The sequence below is a fragment of the Drosophila montana genome, unplaced genomic scaffold (genome assembly GCF_035044405.1).
Source record: "Drosophila montana isolate Dmon_TW-CO22-7 unplaced genomic scaffold, ASM3504440v1 contig_3123_1, whole genome shotgun sequence".
NCBI classification, from domain to species: Eukaryota; Metazoa; Arthropoda; class Insecta; order Diptera; family Drosophilidae; genus Drosophila; species Drosophila montana.
Genome location: NW_026998002.1, coordinates 484,963 through 504,852, shown reverse-complemented (window position 1 = coordinate 504,852; position 19,890 = coordinate 484,963). Strand labels below are relative to the sequence as shown.

Genomic DNA, 19,890 nt, shown 5'->3' with positions numbered 1-19,890 from the left:
AATCAATAGAGCACAAACTTTGCTGAAAGCATACATTAAAAAAAATATAACAAATAGACTACGTCAAAAGTCTCGGTAGAGTTTGCGACTACGATTAATTACAAGGTCTAGATATGTAGATATTGATTTCGCTAAGCTAGCTCAACTCTGAGCAGTGAAAGCATTTTGATTAATATGCTCGTTTTAAAACTAGGAAGCAACTCCAGTTGGCAACATTTCTCTTCCATTTTCGCTCAACTTTCAATTCTCCCATTAAATGTCAGTAGGAAACCATAATTGACCCCTGGTCTTGAATGTTTGCTCCTTGTTTTATTGTATTTGTTATTTTATTTTATTATTATAGTTTTTTTTTGGCAAGGCCAACAACAGACAATAAAGCAAAGTTAAACAAAGTTGGCGCACAGGCCGAAAAAAATCTTAAGTCCAACTCCCCGCATCTCGCTGTCTCCTCTGGCTGAGGCCAAGTGAGAGTGCGCCAAGGGAGGGGAGAAAACGTGTTCACTTAAAGGGCCAGCAAACAAAGGACGGCGTTGATGTCGATGTATCCAGAGGACAGAGGACGGAGGACAAAAGCGCCCCGATGAGATGATCGCTGAGCAGTCGAAAGCCTCATTCTCTCATCCGCTGCTTGCAAAAGGCGCGCTGAATGAACAGCAACAACAACAACAACAGCAGCAACAACAACTGAAAATGTTCGCATCCGTTTTGGCCCGATGTGTTGTGAATTTTGTAGTGGGCACCCAGGCGCTGGCCGACCCCCCTCGCTGCCCGACAAGACGATGGGCAAGCCCGACGCACCTTTGGAATTCGGTGGCCGCGAACGCTGCATAATGGAAGCCAAATGATGGGAAACCTTTTTACGCGGCCACAAGAAATGCTCAAAAAAAAGAAAACAAAAGAGTGAAAAAGTAAAAATACATAAAAGAAGTGCTTTATATATAAAAAGAAAAGGTTAAACAAAAACTAAAGCTAATTAGGCATAAGAGACATAAATGAAAGTTGAGCACTTGGTTCGATTTGACTTTGAACTCGATTGTAACTCAATTATGAGCTGCGGCCACCCAGCTAGCTGTCTGCGTACACCCCACCCCGCTCAGCCCTGGTCAGCCCTGGGCAGCTGTCGCGTCTTTAGCCAAAAATGGTAATGTTTACATGCGTGTCGCCGTGGCATCCAATGTGGATATGTGCCCCATTGGATGTGCCAATGTCCATGTATGTGTTGCCAACACTTTTTGCGTGCTGTTAATTACATGGCCAGGTCGGACCGACCAACTGGCTGGCCGACTGTCTGTTCGTCTGGTCTAGTCTCTGAGGGTCTTTGCGTCTCTCGCCTGGTGGTCTCTGCTTGGTCATTGCTTCCTGGTAGTTCAACTTGTCGCCAGTTGTAAACAGTTAACAGCAGCAGCAGCAGCCGCAGCAGCTACAGCCAAAGCCTCTGATGATTGATAGCCGTAGGCATGCCCGGAGCTGGTGCTGTAGGCTGTGGGCCCTGGTTTTGTGGGGGCTAGCAAAAGCTGACTATTTGTCTAATCCATTAAATTCTCACGGTTCACGCCTCGAGCATAACAATTGCCACTTAATTAACACCGAACTACAGCTCCAGCATCCAATGTGTCGAAAATATTTCGGCCCTTTTTGCCGGCCACCGTACAGGCACAAGAGGAGGGGTGGAAAGGGGTAGAGAGTGGAGCAGCCAGTGGCTGGGCTGAAAGTTTTGTCATGCCAGCTCTGGCGCGTGAGCTGCATGACAAGTGATCGGAAAAGATCTTGGAGCTGACCGTGGCTCGATATCCATGTCGAACCGTTGCATTTGCCAAATCAAACAGCGGCGCAAACGTGTGGCGTCTGCAATTACAACACAAAGAGGCGACTCGAGGCGACTCCAGTCGAGTCGAGTGGAGTGGAGTGGAGCTACATGCTCCAAACATGACGAACAACAACTGTCATTGTCACATCCAGCAAGCAGCGGCAGCCAGAGATGAGTTGGCTGCATTTTGATTTCGTTGCACGTTGCACGCTGCACGTTGCACGCTGCCAGTTGCCAGTTGCCAGTTGCGAGTTGCCAGTTGCAATTCATTAGGCCGCCAGACCATTTTGGGATGCGCGTGCGCCGCTTTTGGCCGCCTCTGTGGGCCCACTGAGTGCAACATAATCTTAATCCGCTCGTTAGTTTTATTGATTAGGAGCAATGTCAGACCGCGACGTCGCAGACGACTCTTTGGAGACAACAATTGTCGCCTCGCTGTGCCATATTTGCGACATCCGCGCTTGCCACAACAGACAATGCCTCGTCTACAGCCTGGCTTAGTATGTGCCCCGTGGGGCTAGAATGGGTAATAGTCATCCTATCGCTATTGCCATTCGTAATGCCTAACAACAACACCTCAGCTGCCCAATGTGCGTGTGTATGTGTGTGTGTGTGTGTGTGTGTGTGTGTGTGTGAGCCATTGTTATGGGCTTTAGTCGGTGAATCATTTGCCAAGCATTTGAAGCTGTTCTCTAATCACAAGTGGCATAATGTGTGGGAGGCTCTTTGGGGGGAAGACGAGTTCTAGCCAAACATTAGAAAAAGGTTTTTCAAATTAATTGATTGGCCTTCTCTGAATAGTAAAAGTTTTGTTTAAATATTTGCAGCTCTCAATTGTTGTCTTTGTGAGCCAAACAACGAGTATCCGGCTTCGAGCCTCTGTCTATTGTATGGATTTAGCAATGTCTTAACCGAAGACCAGCGATGCCTCTGCTACGGCACGGTTTTTTACTATAGTCTTTACTTTTTCCAATTAGCACATTATAGTTGTAGTTATATTTTCTTACTTCTTTATTCATTTGAGTTATTCCAATGAAAACAATCACAATTCTAGCTCTGAGGCGAGCTCTTTCAATCTAAAATAGTTTAATGGTGCAGTTTGTATACCCTGTACTTATTGAATTTGGGTGAAAGGGTATGTTGCAGTTGTGCAAATGTTTGCTGGAGACAACAGAAGAAATTGCTTTATAAAGCATATAAAATCAGTACATAGCATCGATGATAAGTTAATACACTATACTATCTATAAGAAGTTGACTTTTCAAATTGGGAATGTAGATTTCCTCTATTCCACATGTGTAAATAAAATGTATTTCCAATTTTGGATAGTTCGATAAAAATCGAATTTTTGACCTACTTTTTTAAAAATAAGTTTTACTTATTTTTGCATATTACTTTGAATATAGTGTTATTTTTTTTGCTCTCATTAGTTTGTTAGATAGAGACTTACTTGTTATATAAAGACATATAATATAAGTACAAATATTTGACATTATCTGTAGTAATTTTTTGGTTAAGTAAGACAATACCCAATCGTAAGCTCGAGCGTTTCCGTTAAAAATGTTTTGCAAGTGTTATATTAATTTTCTAGACTTCTTTTCGATAGAAAATTAAAGTATTCCATCATGTACATGTTATACAGAATCTCCTTCAAAATAGTTTCGGATTTTTGGCGGTTGCTGCAATTATCTATAAAAAATGCTCTGCTTTATCTTTTTATAAAACGTATCAATTTCAACTCCAGAAATAAATTAAATTATATTTTTAATGCGATGTTTTTTTTTTTGTTGAAAAATTGGCCAAACTTAAAACTAATCACTTGATAAAATATTGATTACATTTTCGGTGTTATATCGAAGATTATTGTTACTCAATTTTGGTGCCAAGAAATGATGTAGTTTGCTTTTAAACTATAGAATATCTAATCCAATATATCTGTGTAACTGATTTGATTTATTTTATGCTGCCTTTCAACAAACCAAAAAAAATGGGTAATTTATTCATACTTTAAGAACTTACAATTTAATTGATTTAATTAACTTTATTTTGTTATTTTTCAGGTTATTCAAATTAAAAAATAGCTGAAAATGTCAAGATATTCGAACAGTTGCCGCTAATCAGAAATCTTTGTGGACTTCCTCACAACAGGATTGCATTCCGGATGTTTTTGGTTTTGTTTTCGGGTTGTGTTTTTTATATACTATGTTTCCCACCCGTTTAATGATTGGGAATTGCAGCAGCGTATCAAAGAGCGAAACAAAACTGTCAACTGAGGTGGACACATGTAGCACGATCACTTTTTGCGCACATACGACTCGAGGCTGGCAGATCAGTAGCTGGAATCAGGATCAATGTAAGCCGAGCCAGCATCAGCAACAGAGAGTAAACGGGCTGAACGGGCTGAGGCCTGGCCAGATCGTACCCCGATTCCGATACCGATTCCAGCCGCCTCGTCTAGATCTGTCGCTGTCAGTTGCATAGTTGCCCCGGCAATTGCATGTCCAAGATCTGCCGGCTCCGTCTCCTGCTCCTGCTGCTCCTCCTCCACCTGCTGATTGTCGCTGAAAGTTGAAAGCCGTTCGGCGCTGGCCGCTGACAGCGCGGAATTGTCGTTCGCATTGTCAGGGGCAACAGCAGCAGCAGAAGAGACGCCGACGTTATACAAAAGATGCAACTGTCGTTGCTCGCTCGTTACTTGTTGTTGTTTCTGTTGTTGTTGTTGCAGTTGTTGTTGTTGTTGCTGCTGCCCAGGCTGACAGGCAGCAAGAGAAAAAATGCGCTTGGGAAACTGCCACCGAGCTGCTTAAATCAAATATTGAAATACCTCGCACAGCCCTGACCCAAGCGACAATGCACCTTGTTGCCCCCAGCCCCCAGCCTCCTCCGGCCTCCCCCTCCCCCAGCACTCCTCACAAGCCCAGGCTAATTGCCGCACACTTGAACCAAATAATTGCTCAACAAAATAAATGCCACATTGTTGTTGTATAAATTTTTGTTCATTTTTGTTGTTTGTTGTTTTGTTGTTTTATTGATTTGTGTCTTGCATTTGCTGCAATTTGTTGTTGTTTTTCTCTTTATCTTTTTAATACTTTACAATATTGTATGTAGTCTATGCGCTAATATAAATTAATTAAAAATACTTGAATTAGTCGGCTAGTTAATTATTAAATTACCAATTAATTAATTATTAGTAATACCTAGAACGCACAACCGAAAGGGCAACATACATATATAATAGATATATGTAATTTCGTAGCGGCAGTTGTACAAAAAATAGTTAAATTATATAATTTCTTTTGTGCAAATTTCATAAATTCCATGGAGAAATAACAGAATAAAATAATTGTTTGTGTGGCGCCATCTAGCGTACATTTTTTGTAATTACTTACAAGCGAAAACTTAACCTAAAAACACACACTCATTAAACTAAATACACTTATTTATGTACACAATATTTATGAAATACGCTGGCATGCAGAAACGTTTCGAGCTGGTTCACGGTTCAAGTGCCGAACTGGTTCCGTTCCGATGAACGTTTCCCATGCCCTGGTTACGTAGAGTACACACGGCGTATGCTTAACATGCGTTTTGCAGCTGGGCAAAGCGGAATGCAAGCAGCGCTGCCAGCGTCAACGTCGCTGTTAAACTAAACAACAACAGTAATCACTAATGATTTCAGTTATTATCGTTGCTGTTAGAGAGTGACAGACATACAAAGAGAGAGTTAGAGATAGAGAGAGAGAGGGATAGTTTCAGCTGCGCGCAATTGAATTTCAGTCTTGTTTTCAATGATTTCGTAAAATTTTTTCGTTGGAACGGAAATGGTAGAGGTCAGGGAAGGGGGCAGGGGGAAGGGGGGCTTAAACGCGCTTTTAAAATTGTTAAAACTAAGTCTAAGCTACGACTTAACTTATGTACATACTATATACTCATATCGGGGCCTACAAAACAGCAAACGTAATTTACAAAAAAAAATTTGCTGCCAGGGTTGCGTATTGCTTATAGAACTAAAAACTGGGCAAAACGAAGTTGTGCACTTTTCTCTTGTCGTGTCTATGAACTCGTATCCTTGCTATATATATAAATATATATATAGATATAGATATATATATGTAATTGTATGTAATACTGCTAAAAAGTCAGAGTAGGCTGTTATGTAAGCTAAGAATTAGGGCGGGTCGTGGACTTTAACTAGGCTTTAGTCTAGGCTCTTAACTTCTAATAACAAAGGCTAAGCGTAGACAATACATAACACAAAGTGGAAGGTGGAGGGGAGGGGGGTTGGGGACAGGCTAGTTTGGGGCGGGATTGGGTTGGCCCTTACAGACACGTGTGTATGATCTTCTTGGTTCGACAGAGCTTGCACTTGACCTCGCAGCACCAGTGGAAGGTGCAGGCGCAGCGCTCGACAACGACGACCTCTTGCGTCCGATAGCCACGCCCACAGCACATCAGATCACAACCATCGACGCCCAGCGAGGTGTCGTTGCACTGACGTCCGTGTGTGCCCAAAATGCCCTGCCTTAGGTTCTTCTCACAGAAACTGGGCGAGGGCTCCAAATAGACAATGTCCTTCGGACCTGGCGGCTTGTGTTCCGGATTGTGCGGATTCAGCTGGAAGTGATATCTGCAAAGAAGATAACACAAAGAACTTGGGTTAGTTTATGCTGAGATAATAAATTTATTTAACTGATATTTGACTAATTGCTTTTAGTTAAAATTGGCTCGAGCATTGCCAGCTGCTTACCTGTTGTGTTTGCGACCCTGGCGACCGCGTCCATGTCCGCGTGCTCTGGCGCCCGCCACCGGCAGACTGTTGGGCGATGGCATATTGGGATGATGCTGTTTGCTATTCGGATGGCTGTTGTCCAGCAGCAGCTCGGGCATGTGGTCGTTGAGCATGCGCTCCTCGTCGTCGTAGCCGTTGACCGAGGCTGGCAGCCCGTTGCCGCCGCCGCCGGAGACGCCACCCACAACGCCATTGGAGCCCGCCGCATTGGGGCTGACGACGGCGACGGCATTGCTGCTCTGCCGCAGACTGTTGCTGACCTGGACGCGTGTGGCGCCATCGAAGCGCGCCTTCAGATTGTCGCCTATGACACGGAAATTGGCCAGACGCATCCAGCAGGTTTTTACCGTACACGAGCCGGACATGCCGTGGCATTTGCACTCCTGACGCATCTCCGCTTGAACGTGCTGCAAGTGTGGAGAGAAGAGTGGAGAGGGGGGAGAGAGGTATTCATTAGTATGACTTTATTAGGCTGCTGCTGCTGCGCCTCCAATATCTTTTTCACTTAATTATTTTGCCGTTTTTTGCTCGCTTCGATTGGCGGCCCGCCTGCCACGTTGTTGCAGTTATTAAAAATCAATAAATGTTGTTGCAACTTGCTGTGTGCGCATGTTGCATGTTATTGCTGCTGCTGCTGTTGCTGCTGCTGAAGTTGTTTTTGTAATTGGCCTGACCAAAAGTAAGAAATCAACGCAGTTGGGGGGCCCTGGCAGCCAGCAAGGCGCACAGCACAGCACATGATCATCATCATCATCGATGTAGCCCATAACAAGTAATAAAATAATAACACAGATGGTGGCCCCCAAAGATCTTGGCTCTCCAGCGCAGGACTGAGACTAGAGCTTTGGTAGCTCTGGAGCTCAGTGTGCTACTTTCTATGCCCCCGCGAGGAGCTAGCAACTGGGCGGCACAGGAGGAGCTGGCAATAGCTCAGCGGTACAGTGGTCATTGAGCAAATTAATTAAATACTTTGGCAGGGAGTTGGGAAATTTTAATCGATATCGATATACTTATCGATAAGTTAAAGTTGATTTGAAAAGGGACACTTTAATTCAGGTTGATCTGATTTGAAAAGGGACAATTAAATTCGTTGAGGAAGTTATTTAAATATTTTGGCAGAGAGTTAGGAAATGTTAATCGATATCGATATATTTATCGATAAGTTAAGGTTGATCTGAATTGAGAAGGGAAAAATTGATGAAGCTTTATAATACAGTTCTTTACTTTATTAACAATATTTTTACTTTCTTTTCTCCTATTTATGATATATTCTTAAATAATATAGCAAATTAAGATTATTTTTAATTTTTCTTAAGAGCACTTTTCCTACTTACACCCTTCTTCTTAGATGTAGGCTCTAATAGCGTCACTGACAAAATTAGCTTTGAAAAGGGGTACAGCTGGCCGGACTGGCAAATAAAACACCTCCATCGGTCGGTGATGCTATTAGAAATTTGTGTTCTCTATCTAGGCTTTTAGCATCTAAATTTCATAATTGTAAATATAATGTATTGAATAATTAGGAAGACACTCGTTTTGTCGACCACTAATAAATAAATAAATAAATAAATAAATAAAATAAGCTATCGATAAGTAAATCGATTGTTATTGTTATCGATAATAATTAGTGGACTAATGAGGCAGTCGAAGGTTGGCTGATTGACGAATATCAGCAAATCGGATGTAATCGGTAGGTCCTATTCAACATTGAAATGTCCAATAAAATAAATCGATATAAGCAATGATCGATAGCTTATTAGTTTCCCAATAAGTAAAGTTGAAAATAGATGAAAATAAGTAAAGTTGAAAATAGATTATTAACTTGGAAGGTGCCTAAGCTGATCGATAAATCGATTACACGCCTAAAGCTTTATCGAAACTAATGTTTGCTCTGCGATTTGGAGAGTTTCTCCGTAAAATCAAATCTATTTATCTAGCTAGGAAAGCTCTCTTGATTGATAAATGATCATCTGATGAGTAATTTCATCCACTGTGCAATTGCTTGCGGCAGCTGCGGACTACTTCTTGTAGCTCTCCTACGGAGCTGGAAGCTGTCAACGATTTTAATATACGAGCTACATGCGCGCAAACGAGTGCTTGAGAGACAGTCCCCGTACCCGGTACCCGATCCCGGTCTGGCTGCTGTTGAAGCTCCCCGCTCGCTGGACAGCAGACTGCAGCTAGGAGGGAGGAGAGCAAGCGGAGTCGCCAATTGGGGCGGAAATCGGCAAAGTACTCGTTGATTTTTATTAGGCAAGTCGTAAATTGTGAGCCAACCAAAGCGATGCCTCGCGACAGGCATTAGAAATATAATGGAGGATCGCTTGATTCGATTGGAGTCGATAACAGGATTGGTTTACTTACCGCACGGCCCGCCTCGTTGTTGTGCAGATTCATCTTTTCGCGCAGATTGCGTCCGCGCTCGCCGGTGTCCACGAACTCGCGCGAGAACTTGAAGCCGAAGCCAATGTTGTCGGAGCAGCCGCCCCACTCCCAATCCCGGACGCCGGCCACGCTGCCAGCCTGGTGATTGGCCTGCGGTGAGCGCGTCTGGTGGCTGTAGTCGCAGGTGCAGGACTCGATGGTGCCCTCGCTGCAGGCTCTGGCTATCGAATGGGTCACAGCCGCGCTGGTGATGGCATAGATGAAGCCCGTCTCACGGCAGCCTGTAAGAGAGAGAGAGGGGGGGAATATGAGCAACTGTTTGTGTAGCTTGGAGCTGTTTGTTTGCCTTCTGGGTGTTCCACTTGGACACGACCCCCCAAGACAAGACAAGATCTCAATCTTGTTCAAGTGATCGCGACGTGGGCAACAGTTAAATTCCTTCCTATGAATAATGGCACTTGTCTTCCAAAGTCTGGTCAATTATGACACTTCAAGTTATCACCGCACCGGAGTGCCGCCTGCTGCAAACTGACGCACAAAACTGACACAGATTAAACGCTCAACAATAAATTCCAACTTAACACTTTGCCCCATCTACAAGCCAACAGCCCAACCAGCCAACCGGCAGTCGTCCACTCCTCGAGTGGCCCTTGTAGAAAACTTTACTTTATTTTCATATACAGATATATTTCTTCATATTTTTTGACTTTTTTTTTATTTTTATTTTTAGTAACTGCCTCCGTTTCGCCCGCTCGAGCGACCATCACAGATAAAGAACAATGAAAATTGAATTTACATGTTGCAGATAATTTTTCAAGTGCCTGCGCTACAACTCAAGAGCTACAGATACATGAATTTATGTGTGCCCCTCTATATGTACGTATGTATGACACATGAGCGCAGTCAGGTAGCCCTGTACTCATATATTATATGAGTACACAACTCTCTGGTATTCCCAGGAGAATTACATGACATATTTTTTTAAAGAGCTCAAATGAAATTGTTGCAATTGTTGTTACTATAACTTTGGATGCTTCTCTGAGAGTGCGAAAAATCCCTAGTAGATATATTAACAACAATAATTGCCTAAAATATTAAATTTTAACAATATTTGCCAAATTCGAACAGTTTTTTATAAAATATTTATAGTTTGAACAAAGCCAATTTAAATTAGAAATTAATATTAAATAATCTCAAAAAAGACTTATAAAACGAATAGCAAAATATTCGTCATTAAGTATTAATTAGATATTCGAATAGAGTTTCTTTGACCTACTTTAGAGAGCCTATATTGCCATATAACATTTCGGGCTCATTTTTCATATCTGGCAGAGAATGAAGTATATTTTAGTCTATTACCCAATTACCAATAATAAATTAGCAGCAGTGGACTTTGTTAAAGCCCAACTATTACCCATTATATTAACTCGAAAAAGCTCGCAAGACCTTTTTATTGAGCTCAACTATATCCAATGATATTTAGCCCCTTCCTTAGAGTGAATAAAACTCAAATTAAAGCTTATTTTAAGTATAATATAGCTTATACATATATCGATCTGGTGATATCTGTTCTAATCATATACTCTCTCATTCTAGTTCTACTTCATAGATACGATTCAGGTCTGCATGGCTTGACTTGATGTCTGGGCTAGACTGACGACTATGTGACTGATGATTGATGCCACTGTGATTGACTGTCGGGCAGGTGACGATGGAGAGTGTCAGCTATGAGCAATGAGCTCTCAACTTCCGCCCGAAATTGCCGCTTTGAATTCCCGATTTCCCGGAATTGTGGCACAAATTTTTATTTTATTTCGTTCAATTCCCGGTTAATGTTTGTTTGTTTCTAGTCTGTGTGTAAATGTGTGTGTGCGTGCGTGTGTGTGTGTTGCTTGGTTTCATTTTCATTTCTGGTTTTGTTTTCTTTAAATAATTTCACGTAAAAGGTAAATATGTGCGATGTTTAATCTTTGATAAGAGAAGGCGGCCGGCGCATGCGCAAACGTCGTCATCAACAACAACAACAACAACAAAAGCAACAACAACACATTGACTCTGACTTTTGGTGATTAGCTTAGCAAGAATTCGCGTTACATTGCGTGGCAAGTGCTGCATATTGTGTGTGTGTGTGTGTGTGTGGTGTTCCCTTTTGTGGGTATTTCTTGGACTGTTTTTTACGCCGTGTAAATAGCTTGGCAAATGTTTCGCAGAAAGAACGCTGAACAAAAGACAATAAAACGGCGAACATTGAGCAATTAAGCGGTGAAAGAAATGAGTGGCTCATGAGAGACTCATGCGGCCCATTCGACTCATTCACATTGGATAATGGGTGTGGCGCAGGTACTCTTTAATTTGCCAAAGCAAACAAATGTGTGTGCGTGTGTGTGTGTGTGTGTGCGGACAACGCCCACAAAATGTTTATGCATGTAATCCGAGTAGCTTTGAGTTGTGCCCCTCTCGCTGCCGATCCCCCCTCTCTAAAACGCTCAGGACTTCTTTAAACTCCTTCGTTTTTTTTTTTTTTTGGTTAATTGCTAAACGGATTTCCGCTGCTGCTGGGCGTGGCAAGCGGGCTGATGAAATTGAGAGCAGCTTCTGCGTCTTGCCCCTGTTCAGGTAGCTCAACAGTTCAGCTAAGCTGCTTAGCAAGGATGCCTCTCAAAGGACCATGCCTGTGTCTGTGTCTCTGTGTTCCCGGAATAGTTTAGACATTGATATAAAAGCCACAGGCAGCCACTGGCAGCAGCTTGGGGTGGCTGCCATTCGTCATCCTTCATGATTAGAATGCGCAAAAAAGAAGAAGGCAACAGAGAGAAGAAAAAAATCAGCTCAAGAGCACATAATACCCTAGGCAACTAATCGAGTCGGCCTGTTAAAGCGTGTGGCGTGCCAAATTGACAAGGTGTCACCAATTAGAAAACAAGTTAGTTGGGTCGAGCTGAGCTGAGCTGAACTGAGTTGAGTTGAGTTGAGTTGTCTTCGCCCTCAGTTGACTTCATTTTCAGACAACACACAAAAAATATAAATACAAATACAAATACAAATAAAGTGCCCCGCTGGCTGGACCTGACAGGGTGATCCCTGCTGTCTCCAGGGTATTAACGCACAGTTTGAGAGCCACTGTGCGGTGCAACCCCAAGTGTTAATGGCCTAGGTGTTAATTAGGGCCAAGGGCACATTAAATGTATATAAGACCAAAAAAGGAAAAGGTTGTGCGATGAAAGTGCTGCGATAAAAAGCTGTCACCAGTCCAATAATCCAACAATCCAACAATTCGACAATCCATAAAATGTCAAGAGAGTGCAACTCATAAAAAGGATGTTGATAAGGTCAAGAGCCGGACTATAAAAGTCAGCTGGCGACGAGTGAAAGGTCTCGGCGCAGACGCACGCGACGCACAGCACACGCCCACCTAGAGGAGGAGGTGGAGGTAGGGCGAACTCTATGGGAATATATCGTATCGTATCGTAATGTGTGCCAGGTAGCACAGACAGTAGCTAATAAAACGGCAGGTCAGAAGTTTTTGCCAAAAGCAATTCACAAGAAGAGCCGCGGGTTCTGCTGCCTGTTTACATTTATATGAAAATTATTGTTGACAACAGGCAGCGGGCAGCGGGAACGGGCAGCGAGCAGCGGGAATGGGCACGGGAACGATCCCAGACGGACGACGACGGGGAGCGCTGAAAAAGTGTTGCCCGTGCTGCTCAGATGGTCGCTTGGGACATGGAACTAAAAACTACTCCTCGGCAACTGTCGCAGCGGGCGAACAAACAAGCACTTTTGATTGATTTGAATGCGAGAGACCAGAGACCAGAGCTGGCTCAGGTCTCTCTGGTGCTGCCAACCTGCGGCAATTAGCATAAACATGCTGAAACGCAAGTGGAGCAAGTGCAGCCGCAGACAAGCGCAACAAGGCGATTCCATTGTTCCGCGCGACAGCGAAAGTGGCCCAACATGTGGCACAGTCTCCAACAATGTTGCGGCAAGTGCCCGATCGTATTACAGCAACAACAAACATGCAACCCACACACACATGACATTCAACAACATAAATAAGAACCACAACAAGACATCAGCGAGTGCCCAAAAGTAAAGTAAAGTACAAAAACTGAAACCAAATCAATTTGTGCAATTGCCAGTTGCAGCGCTCAGGGGCGTTGACAACAAATTCTATGTCGCCGCGGAGGGGCAGGGGTAGGGGGGCGGACAGATCACATATCATATTTCACGAGGGGTAGCCCAGATCTGGCCCAGTCAATGGGCGACAGATTCCAAGCTGATTAAATGCTATGAAATATCACAGCTGGCTAATTATGATGGAGAGTTCAGACAGAATTGATATATGTATTTATGTGTAAATAATATCAAGGAATCGGCAGGTAAGCGAAGTATATAACTTTTTCTTTGTTCTTTGCTAATGGAACAGTCATTCATAATGGCGAGTATGATGTTATTAATATGGCTTCTATATATGTATATCAATACAATTATTTCGATTTTTTTGGTATATCAATATCGGAAAATGAAACATTTTTTTTAATTATATGAATATTATATCAAGGAATCAGCAGGTAAGAAAATCAAAGGAACAGGCCTTTATAAATAAATGTTTTTGAATGGGGTTTTCTATATATTAATACAATTTTATCGATATTTTTATGTCCTACTATATCAAGAAATCCGCAGGTCAGGATAGTCGATAGTTTCTTTTACCAATGGGACAACCATTATTGTTATATCAAAAAATATTTTAAAATGTAAATAAAGTATCTCTTTTAAATTTTGTGATTTGCTTTCTTAATATGAACGCCTTTTTTGTTTATATATAAATTAATTTTAAGATTTTGCAAAATTAGCCATTTAAAAGATTTTTAAATAGCTATAATACAAAATGTATATATTAAATAACATTTACTATTCACAAATAGATTTAAATAATATTACAGAGCTCAAACTGAATTAATATAAATATTATTTGGTTGTGTTCTCTAATAATTTCTCAGTTTGTATATGCTGAACCCAATGCAAATGACCAAAGAGGGATATAATGTTTTATAGCTACGATTTTCTATATTTTTCACAGATCTTGCCATATGTATATATATATAATTTGAAAACATATAAACTCTTTTTGTACTCACCTCGATCGACGATTTTGCCAAACAGATTCTTGCCGCGCAGAAAGTTGCGCGTCGAGCAGTTCCAGCGACGATTGCGGAACTGGTGCTGGCACTCGCTGATGGCCATGTTGGCGCCCTTGACCAGGGCGCCGAGCACGCCGGGATTGTCGCGGACCAGGCGTCGCTGCTTGCGGCGCAGCGTCGAGTGTATGGCGGGATCCATGTACATGATGCCCGTGCTGATGGGTGAAATGTTGTTGGGTTCGCCGACCTTGGCGATGCCCCTGTTCGGGGGGAGGCAGAGAAGAGAAGGTAAACGGCACAAATTAATAGAGCTAACACACACGGAGAGAGGGCGAGTGAGAGAGAGAGGCGTGGGGGCGTGTCAAGACTATTTAATGCTTGACTTGGTTTTTGCGCCTAATTACAAGTGGTACGCGGGGCGGGGCGGGGACAGGCACAGGGACAGGGGCAGGGGGAAAATCTCGAGCAGCTGGACACGCACGCACAGGGCACAACGAAAAGGCCGCAAAGACGGATCAACATTTTCATTATATTTCTATTTGTATTTGTTTTTGTTTTTGGTTTTTCTGTTATTTTTGTTTTTCTTTTTTGGCATTATGTTTATTTCCACTTGACTTGAGTTGAGTTGTTTGTGTGTGTGTTGTTGTTGTTGTTGTTCTTGGTTTTTCACTTGCGGCTTTTCCTTTTTGTTGAGCACGTCAATTGCCGGCGTTACTCATGCATGCAGCACACACAAACACACACACACACACAAGCACAACCCCATACACTGACAAATATTTGATGACACTTGTCGGCACTCGCTTCCATTTGCTGTCATCTTTTATTTTCTTTATTTCTGTCAAACGGCCTTGCCCAGAAAAATGTTTTCATTTATAATAGATACGAATATAGCGAGCTGTTATAGTATATACTTTAGCATATTTCTCGCTACAGTTGTTGCTCTCGTTACAAGTTGTTGTTGTTGTTGTTGTTGTTGTGCTCTGTGTTTAGCAACAATAAATAAATATAAGCAAATGTTTATTGACAGCGGCGCGTATGCAAATTAATTGCCAATTCAATTGGCCGTTGATTGCGGTGGGAAAGTTAATATTTTTGCGTGCATTGTTTTCTGTTTTTTTTTATTTATATTTATTTATTTGTTGCTGCCTTTAAACAATTGCGTAATGCTGAACAACAAAACGAAAGTGTAACAAAAAACACTCGATTAAAACAAAAGGAACGACAGGCGACGGCAGAGCGCAATCGATGCGATTCCCAGGCGGATTAAAATCAATGGCAAAAGATTTATGCGATCGCCGCAGCAGCAGAAAAAACACAGCAGGAAAAAACACGAAAGAAAAAAACAGGCAGCATTTTATACAATTTTTTGTTTGTTTGCTTTCGGTTCTTTATAGCGAAATTTATGCCGTTATAAAAAGTTATTACGGCACGCATTTGTGTGTGCTTTGAACTCGAATCGAACTCGGGCCAAATTTTATGCGCAAATCAAAAGACTTAGGCAACGAACTTGATTTGGGCAGCGCAGCTGCAGCAGCAGTTGCATTTGTCGTCGCAGCAGACAAAACGTATTCTTAGCACACTTTGATCATGTCTTGGCCAACATTAACTGTGTCATCCACACACACGCACACGCACACACACTGGCACATACCACCGCGTTTCCCCTTGGGGTAAAAGTTGAATGCGCGCTTAGAATTTTTAATTGCTTTCATCAGACAAAAAGTTGCTGCTGCTGCTGCATTTTGTGGCTTCCGCATTGTGCGTGCTGCACAAGCACAGCCACAGATTTGGTCACATTAAAGCCAAGACCTTTTGGCATCTTTTGGCTTTTGCCTGGGAAAATTTTGTTTCAGCTGTTGCGTTAATTTTCGTGGCTCTCTCAACAGTTGCAGCGGCTGGCGCGTGCCTGTGCCACAAAAGTTGGCTGTTGCTTTTGTTTGGCTGTGACTTTTGGCTTTGGCTTTGGCTTTGGCTCTCGCATCGCTCGGCGCTGGGCCGTCGCCTGTTTGCGCTTGTTCTTCTCGGGCGCTCGCTAATTGCCTGAACTGTTTGTCCCCCCGCGGAATTTTGTTGATTTATGCAAATGTTGCGTGGGCGCATCACATCAGCTGCTCGCTGCCCGTTTTCAATGTCAAATGTGTGTGTCTCCCTTGGATTTTCATGATGCTACTTACCACCACATGGAGCCTCGGCCTCTGCCCGACTTCTGTTTGCTTTCGGCGTCGGCGCTGCATAGCGCCAGCAGGCAGACGATAAATATATAACTTAAATCCATGATAAAGTTTTTTGATTTTGTTTTTTATTTTTTTCTCACACAAATATTATTGTTGATACGGTTGGGTATACTAGAGCTGACCAGTTAGTCAGTTTTATTTTATTTGCTATTTTGATTTTTGATTATATTCTTAGATTCGCTTGTCAATTGCTGGGTTTGTTTAGTTTGGCATTTGGCATTTGGCCTGGCTATTTTTTTATGGCAATTTCACGTTCAATTAGCGCACTATAAATGAGGCATAATCATCATTAGCATACGCACTGATATTGATTTGGATTTGTTGTGCATCGTATTAATTTAGCTTATCGATTTGCTATATTATATTATAGCTTGATCACACGGCTCGGCACTTGTGTTGTTTGTGTTTGTTTCACATGTAAAAAACTTGAAACAGTTTTATGAATGAAGATGAACTCGAACTCTAAGCACTTTCCATTTGCTCTACACTGTTGGGAGAGTGGACGCGACGTAAGTATTTTGTACGTAGAGTCGGTGCCGGAGCGGAGGAGTGAAAGATTGTTACCCGGTTCAGTGCCAACGCTTGACTGAAACACACGGCGCGTTCTTTTACCTGGACCGATCGAGTCTCTCGACTCGACAAATAGATTTTTTTTGAAACCTGTTCAGCTGCCGTTGCCGTTGCGTGCGCGTGTGTTGACGACAGCGAATACGAGAGGCGAATGAGCGACTGACGGACGAGAGTCACAGCCAACAAACAGATCGAAGACAACCAACCAGAGACTCGAAAGGCTCGAGCCTCGACATGACAGTCGCAGTCGCCGTTGCCGACGTCGCCGACGTCGTCGTCGTCACACGAATTGCCGAGCTCTCGCTTCGTGTTCGCATGTAAAATGGGCTGCAACCCAACAGGAAATGCTAACCAAAGTTACTCCACTAGATAAAAACGCATTTTGAAGCTCAAAGACTTTTAATTTTTAAATACATTTTTTAGTTTAGCAAATTAAAATCAAATAATAACATTTTTAATTTTTAAGTAATATATAGTATTGTCTTTTATTAAATACATTATGTCTACAAATCGTTTAAATAGGCTTAAAATAATTAAAATATTCATTTTATTATTAAAATGGGTTTCAAAATGCAATTCAAATGTTTTTAAACTCCAATTTTTCTCATAGAAATCATTTGCTGGCAATATCAGCGTGTTTCACTAGGTTTTTCATGCACATATTTCCAGCTGGTGTTGCCGTTTCTATTGCTGTTGCTCTGCTGCCCGTCGAACGATCAACGATCGTGGAGGAGGAGCGATTCGGTGCTTGTCGCACTCGGCTCTGATTCAGCGTGTGTGTGAAGAGTGCAGCTAGCGTGGAAATAAGAAACGAAAGACGAACGCTTGGAGCAGCTGCCGTGTAACTGTGTGTGCGGCGCTCTATATATGTGTGGGCAGTTGAATTAGTATTGTGTGTGTGTGGTATATAGACTGCCTGCGCCCAATAAGAAATGGCGGAAATATTGGAAATTATTGCGAGTGCATTTTTCGGTATCACAGCGGTGCGATCGTTTTGCGAGATTTTTGGAATTTATTTTAGTTGAGTTTGCAATTTATGGGTGCGCCAACTGCATTTAATTACACTTATTTTCCACAATTTGATACAAGCATCAATAACGGTAAATTAGCATATCAACAGCTCTGGGCTATACTTAGTTTATGTTTTGTTACGGAACATGTGTGCTTTGCAATATTATTTTATGTTTATTGCCACTATAAATATTATTATTATTGCTATTTTGTTTAGACTGTAGTCAAACATTATTATCTTAAAAGCAGAAAATATATGTATGTGTATAACAGTGAAGATAGCCTAGGCTGGCCCATTCAGTGCAAATCATAGAACCCTATTCGAATAACATTTCGGTTGAATTTAACATTGATATTGCATATTATTCGTTAAGTGTATAAACAGTTAGACTTAACAGCATTAAAATACTTCAAACTACGTATACGTAATATCACTTTAATGCCTGCTTATTGTTAATTTTAATTGTTTTCTTTTTCCAATATTAAGATATAAAGTGCATTTATGGGAAAATTCATTACTGGGGCGAAATTTGATATTCTTATTAATTTTCCCATTAATTCCTTTTTATACATCCGCTAGAATTCAGTCCTAGACATTAAGCCACACAATATTTCATCAAGATCTTAAGTCAAATGCAGAAAAATTTGCACCACATTATCACAAATATATCAATTTTTATTATATGTATATTTCATTATAAGCAATATTTAATTTTACTTTTTACTTTCAGATATTTAGGATTTTACTTTAATTTTTGTCTTATATTTGTAAAGCTTGTAAATGTTATTTATTTATTAAAAAACATATATATATATATTATATATTACCCAATTTTTGAATCTGAATTAACGTGCTCATATGCACAACGCTTAGACCAAAAAAGAATTATACCAAATTCTGTTTAAGAAATAATAAAATAAAGTTCCTGTTTATTCAAATTGATTCAAGTATGCCTTAATATACATTTATTCTTTAATCGGTTTATAAATAAGACTAATATTCAAATTTTAAAAAAGATTAAATAAATAACATTTTTGTTAAATATATATTATTTTAGTCATACTTTTGTTAATACTATTTATTAAAATAATTTGTTAATTTATCTAATTTATTTGATTTATTTTATATTCGTTATTCCTATTTCAGTTGTGCATTGTTCGAGAAGCAAATTTTCCATTCGCTTTGCTATTCGGAGTAAATATATTTTCGGAGTGCGCGCTGCGCTATATACAGAGCCAACTAAATACTCATGCTCTTTGCTCACACGCACTCACACTCTCTCACACACACACGCGCACACGCGCAATCATGCGCTGCTCACCTTTTTCTTGCTCTTTCCGTGTTTCTACTTTGGCTGCGCCAACTAATTGGACAGTCGACTGCATTTTGGGCATGCGCGCGCCCGCTTGCACTTACAGCAGATGTGCGGAGTGAATGGAAAGATGCCCGTTTAGCTTATTCATTTCCCCATATTGCCGTTGCGTTCTGGCGCGCGTATTGTTGTTGCTGTCGTTGCATCCTCAATGAATTAAATGTATTTTTAAAGATTATGTCAAGCTATTAATGGGCCATTATTTGCGGGCTTAAGGCGGCTGCTGATGTCGCTGCTGCTGCTGCTGCTGCTGCTCACAACTCGATCCTCGGGCGATCGTAAATGTCATTAAAGCGCGCCTGGAAGGCACACAAAATGGCGTTCCAGCTGAGGCCGCAGCCTGTGCAAATATTGGCACAGTCTGGAACTGGCAGTGGGACAGGGGACAGGAAAAGAGTTAGACGAGTGAGTGCGATCTATTTGCTTAGGCAACAGCCGTGGACGTTAACCTGGACGGAGACGTAGACGTGGCTGGGCGGGGGCCGGAGCTGCAAAATTAGCGCGTTCTTATTAATTTTATTGCTGCGGAAAATCCAAACGATGAGAACCGAGACTCAAACATAGTCTTTGCCTT

At 41.7% G+C, this 19,890-nt stretch overlaps 1 protein-coding gene across 1 annotated transcript; it reads right to left on the bottom strand.

Moving 5' to 3' along the window:
* Positions 1–4,838: 4,838 nt before the first annotated feature.
* On the bottom strand, positions 4,839–17,083 carry wg (wingless). The gene is made up of 5 exons (XM_064685845.1): positions 16,303–17,083; positions 14,123–14,385; positions 8,961–9,262; positions 6,555–7,003; positions 4,839–6,434 (listed from the first exon to the last, which is right to left on the bottom strand). Exons 1-5 carry the CDS (start codon positions 16,401–16,403, stop codon positions 6,128–6,130), a joined length of 1,422 nt encoding a protein of 473 aa, XP_064541915.1. The 5' UTR covers positions 16,404–17,083; the 3' UTR covers positions 4,839–6,127.
* Between the last annotated feature and the right edge of the window lie 2,807 nt (positions 17,084–19,890).

Coding starts and splice junctions, on each gene's coding strand:
- wg (XM_064685845.1), bottom strand. CDS start 16,403: ATGGATTTAAGTTATATATTTATCGTCTGCCTGCTGGCGCTATGCAGC. Junction 14,386..16,302: donor GGCCGAGGCTCCATGTGGTG/GTAAGTAGCATC, acceptor CCCCCCGAACAG/GGGCATCGCCAAGGTCGGCG. Junction 6,435..6,554: donor CAGGGTCGCAAACACAACAG/GTAAGCAGCTGG, acceptor TCTTCTTTGCAG/ATATCACTTCCAGCTGAATC.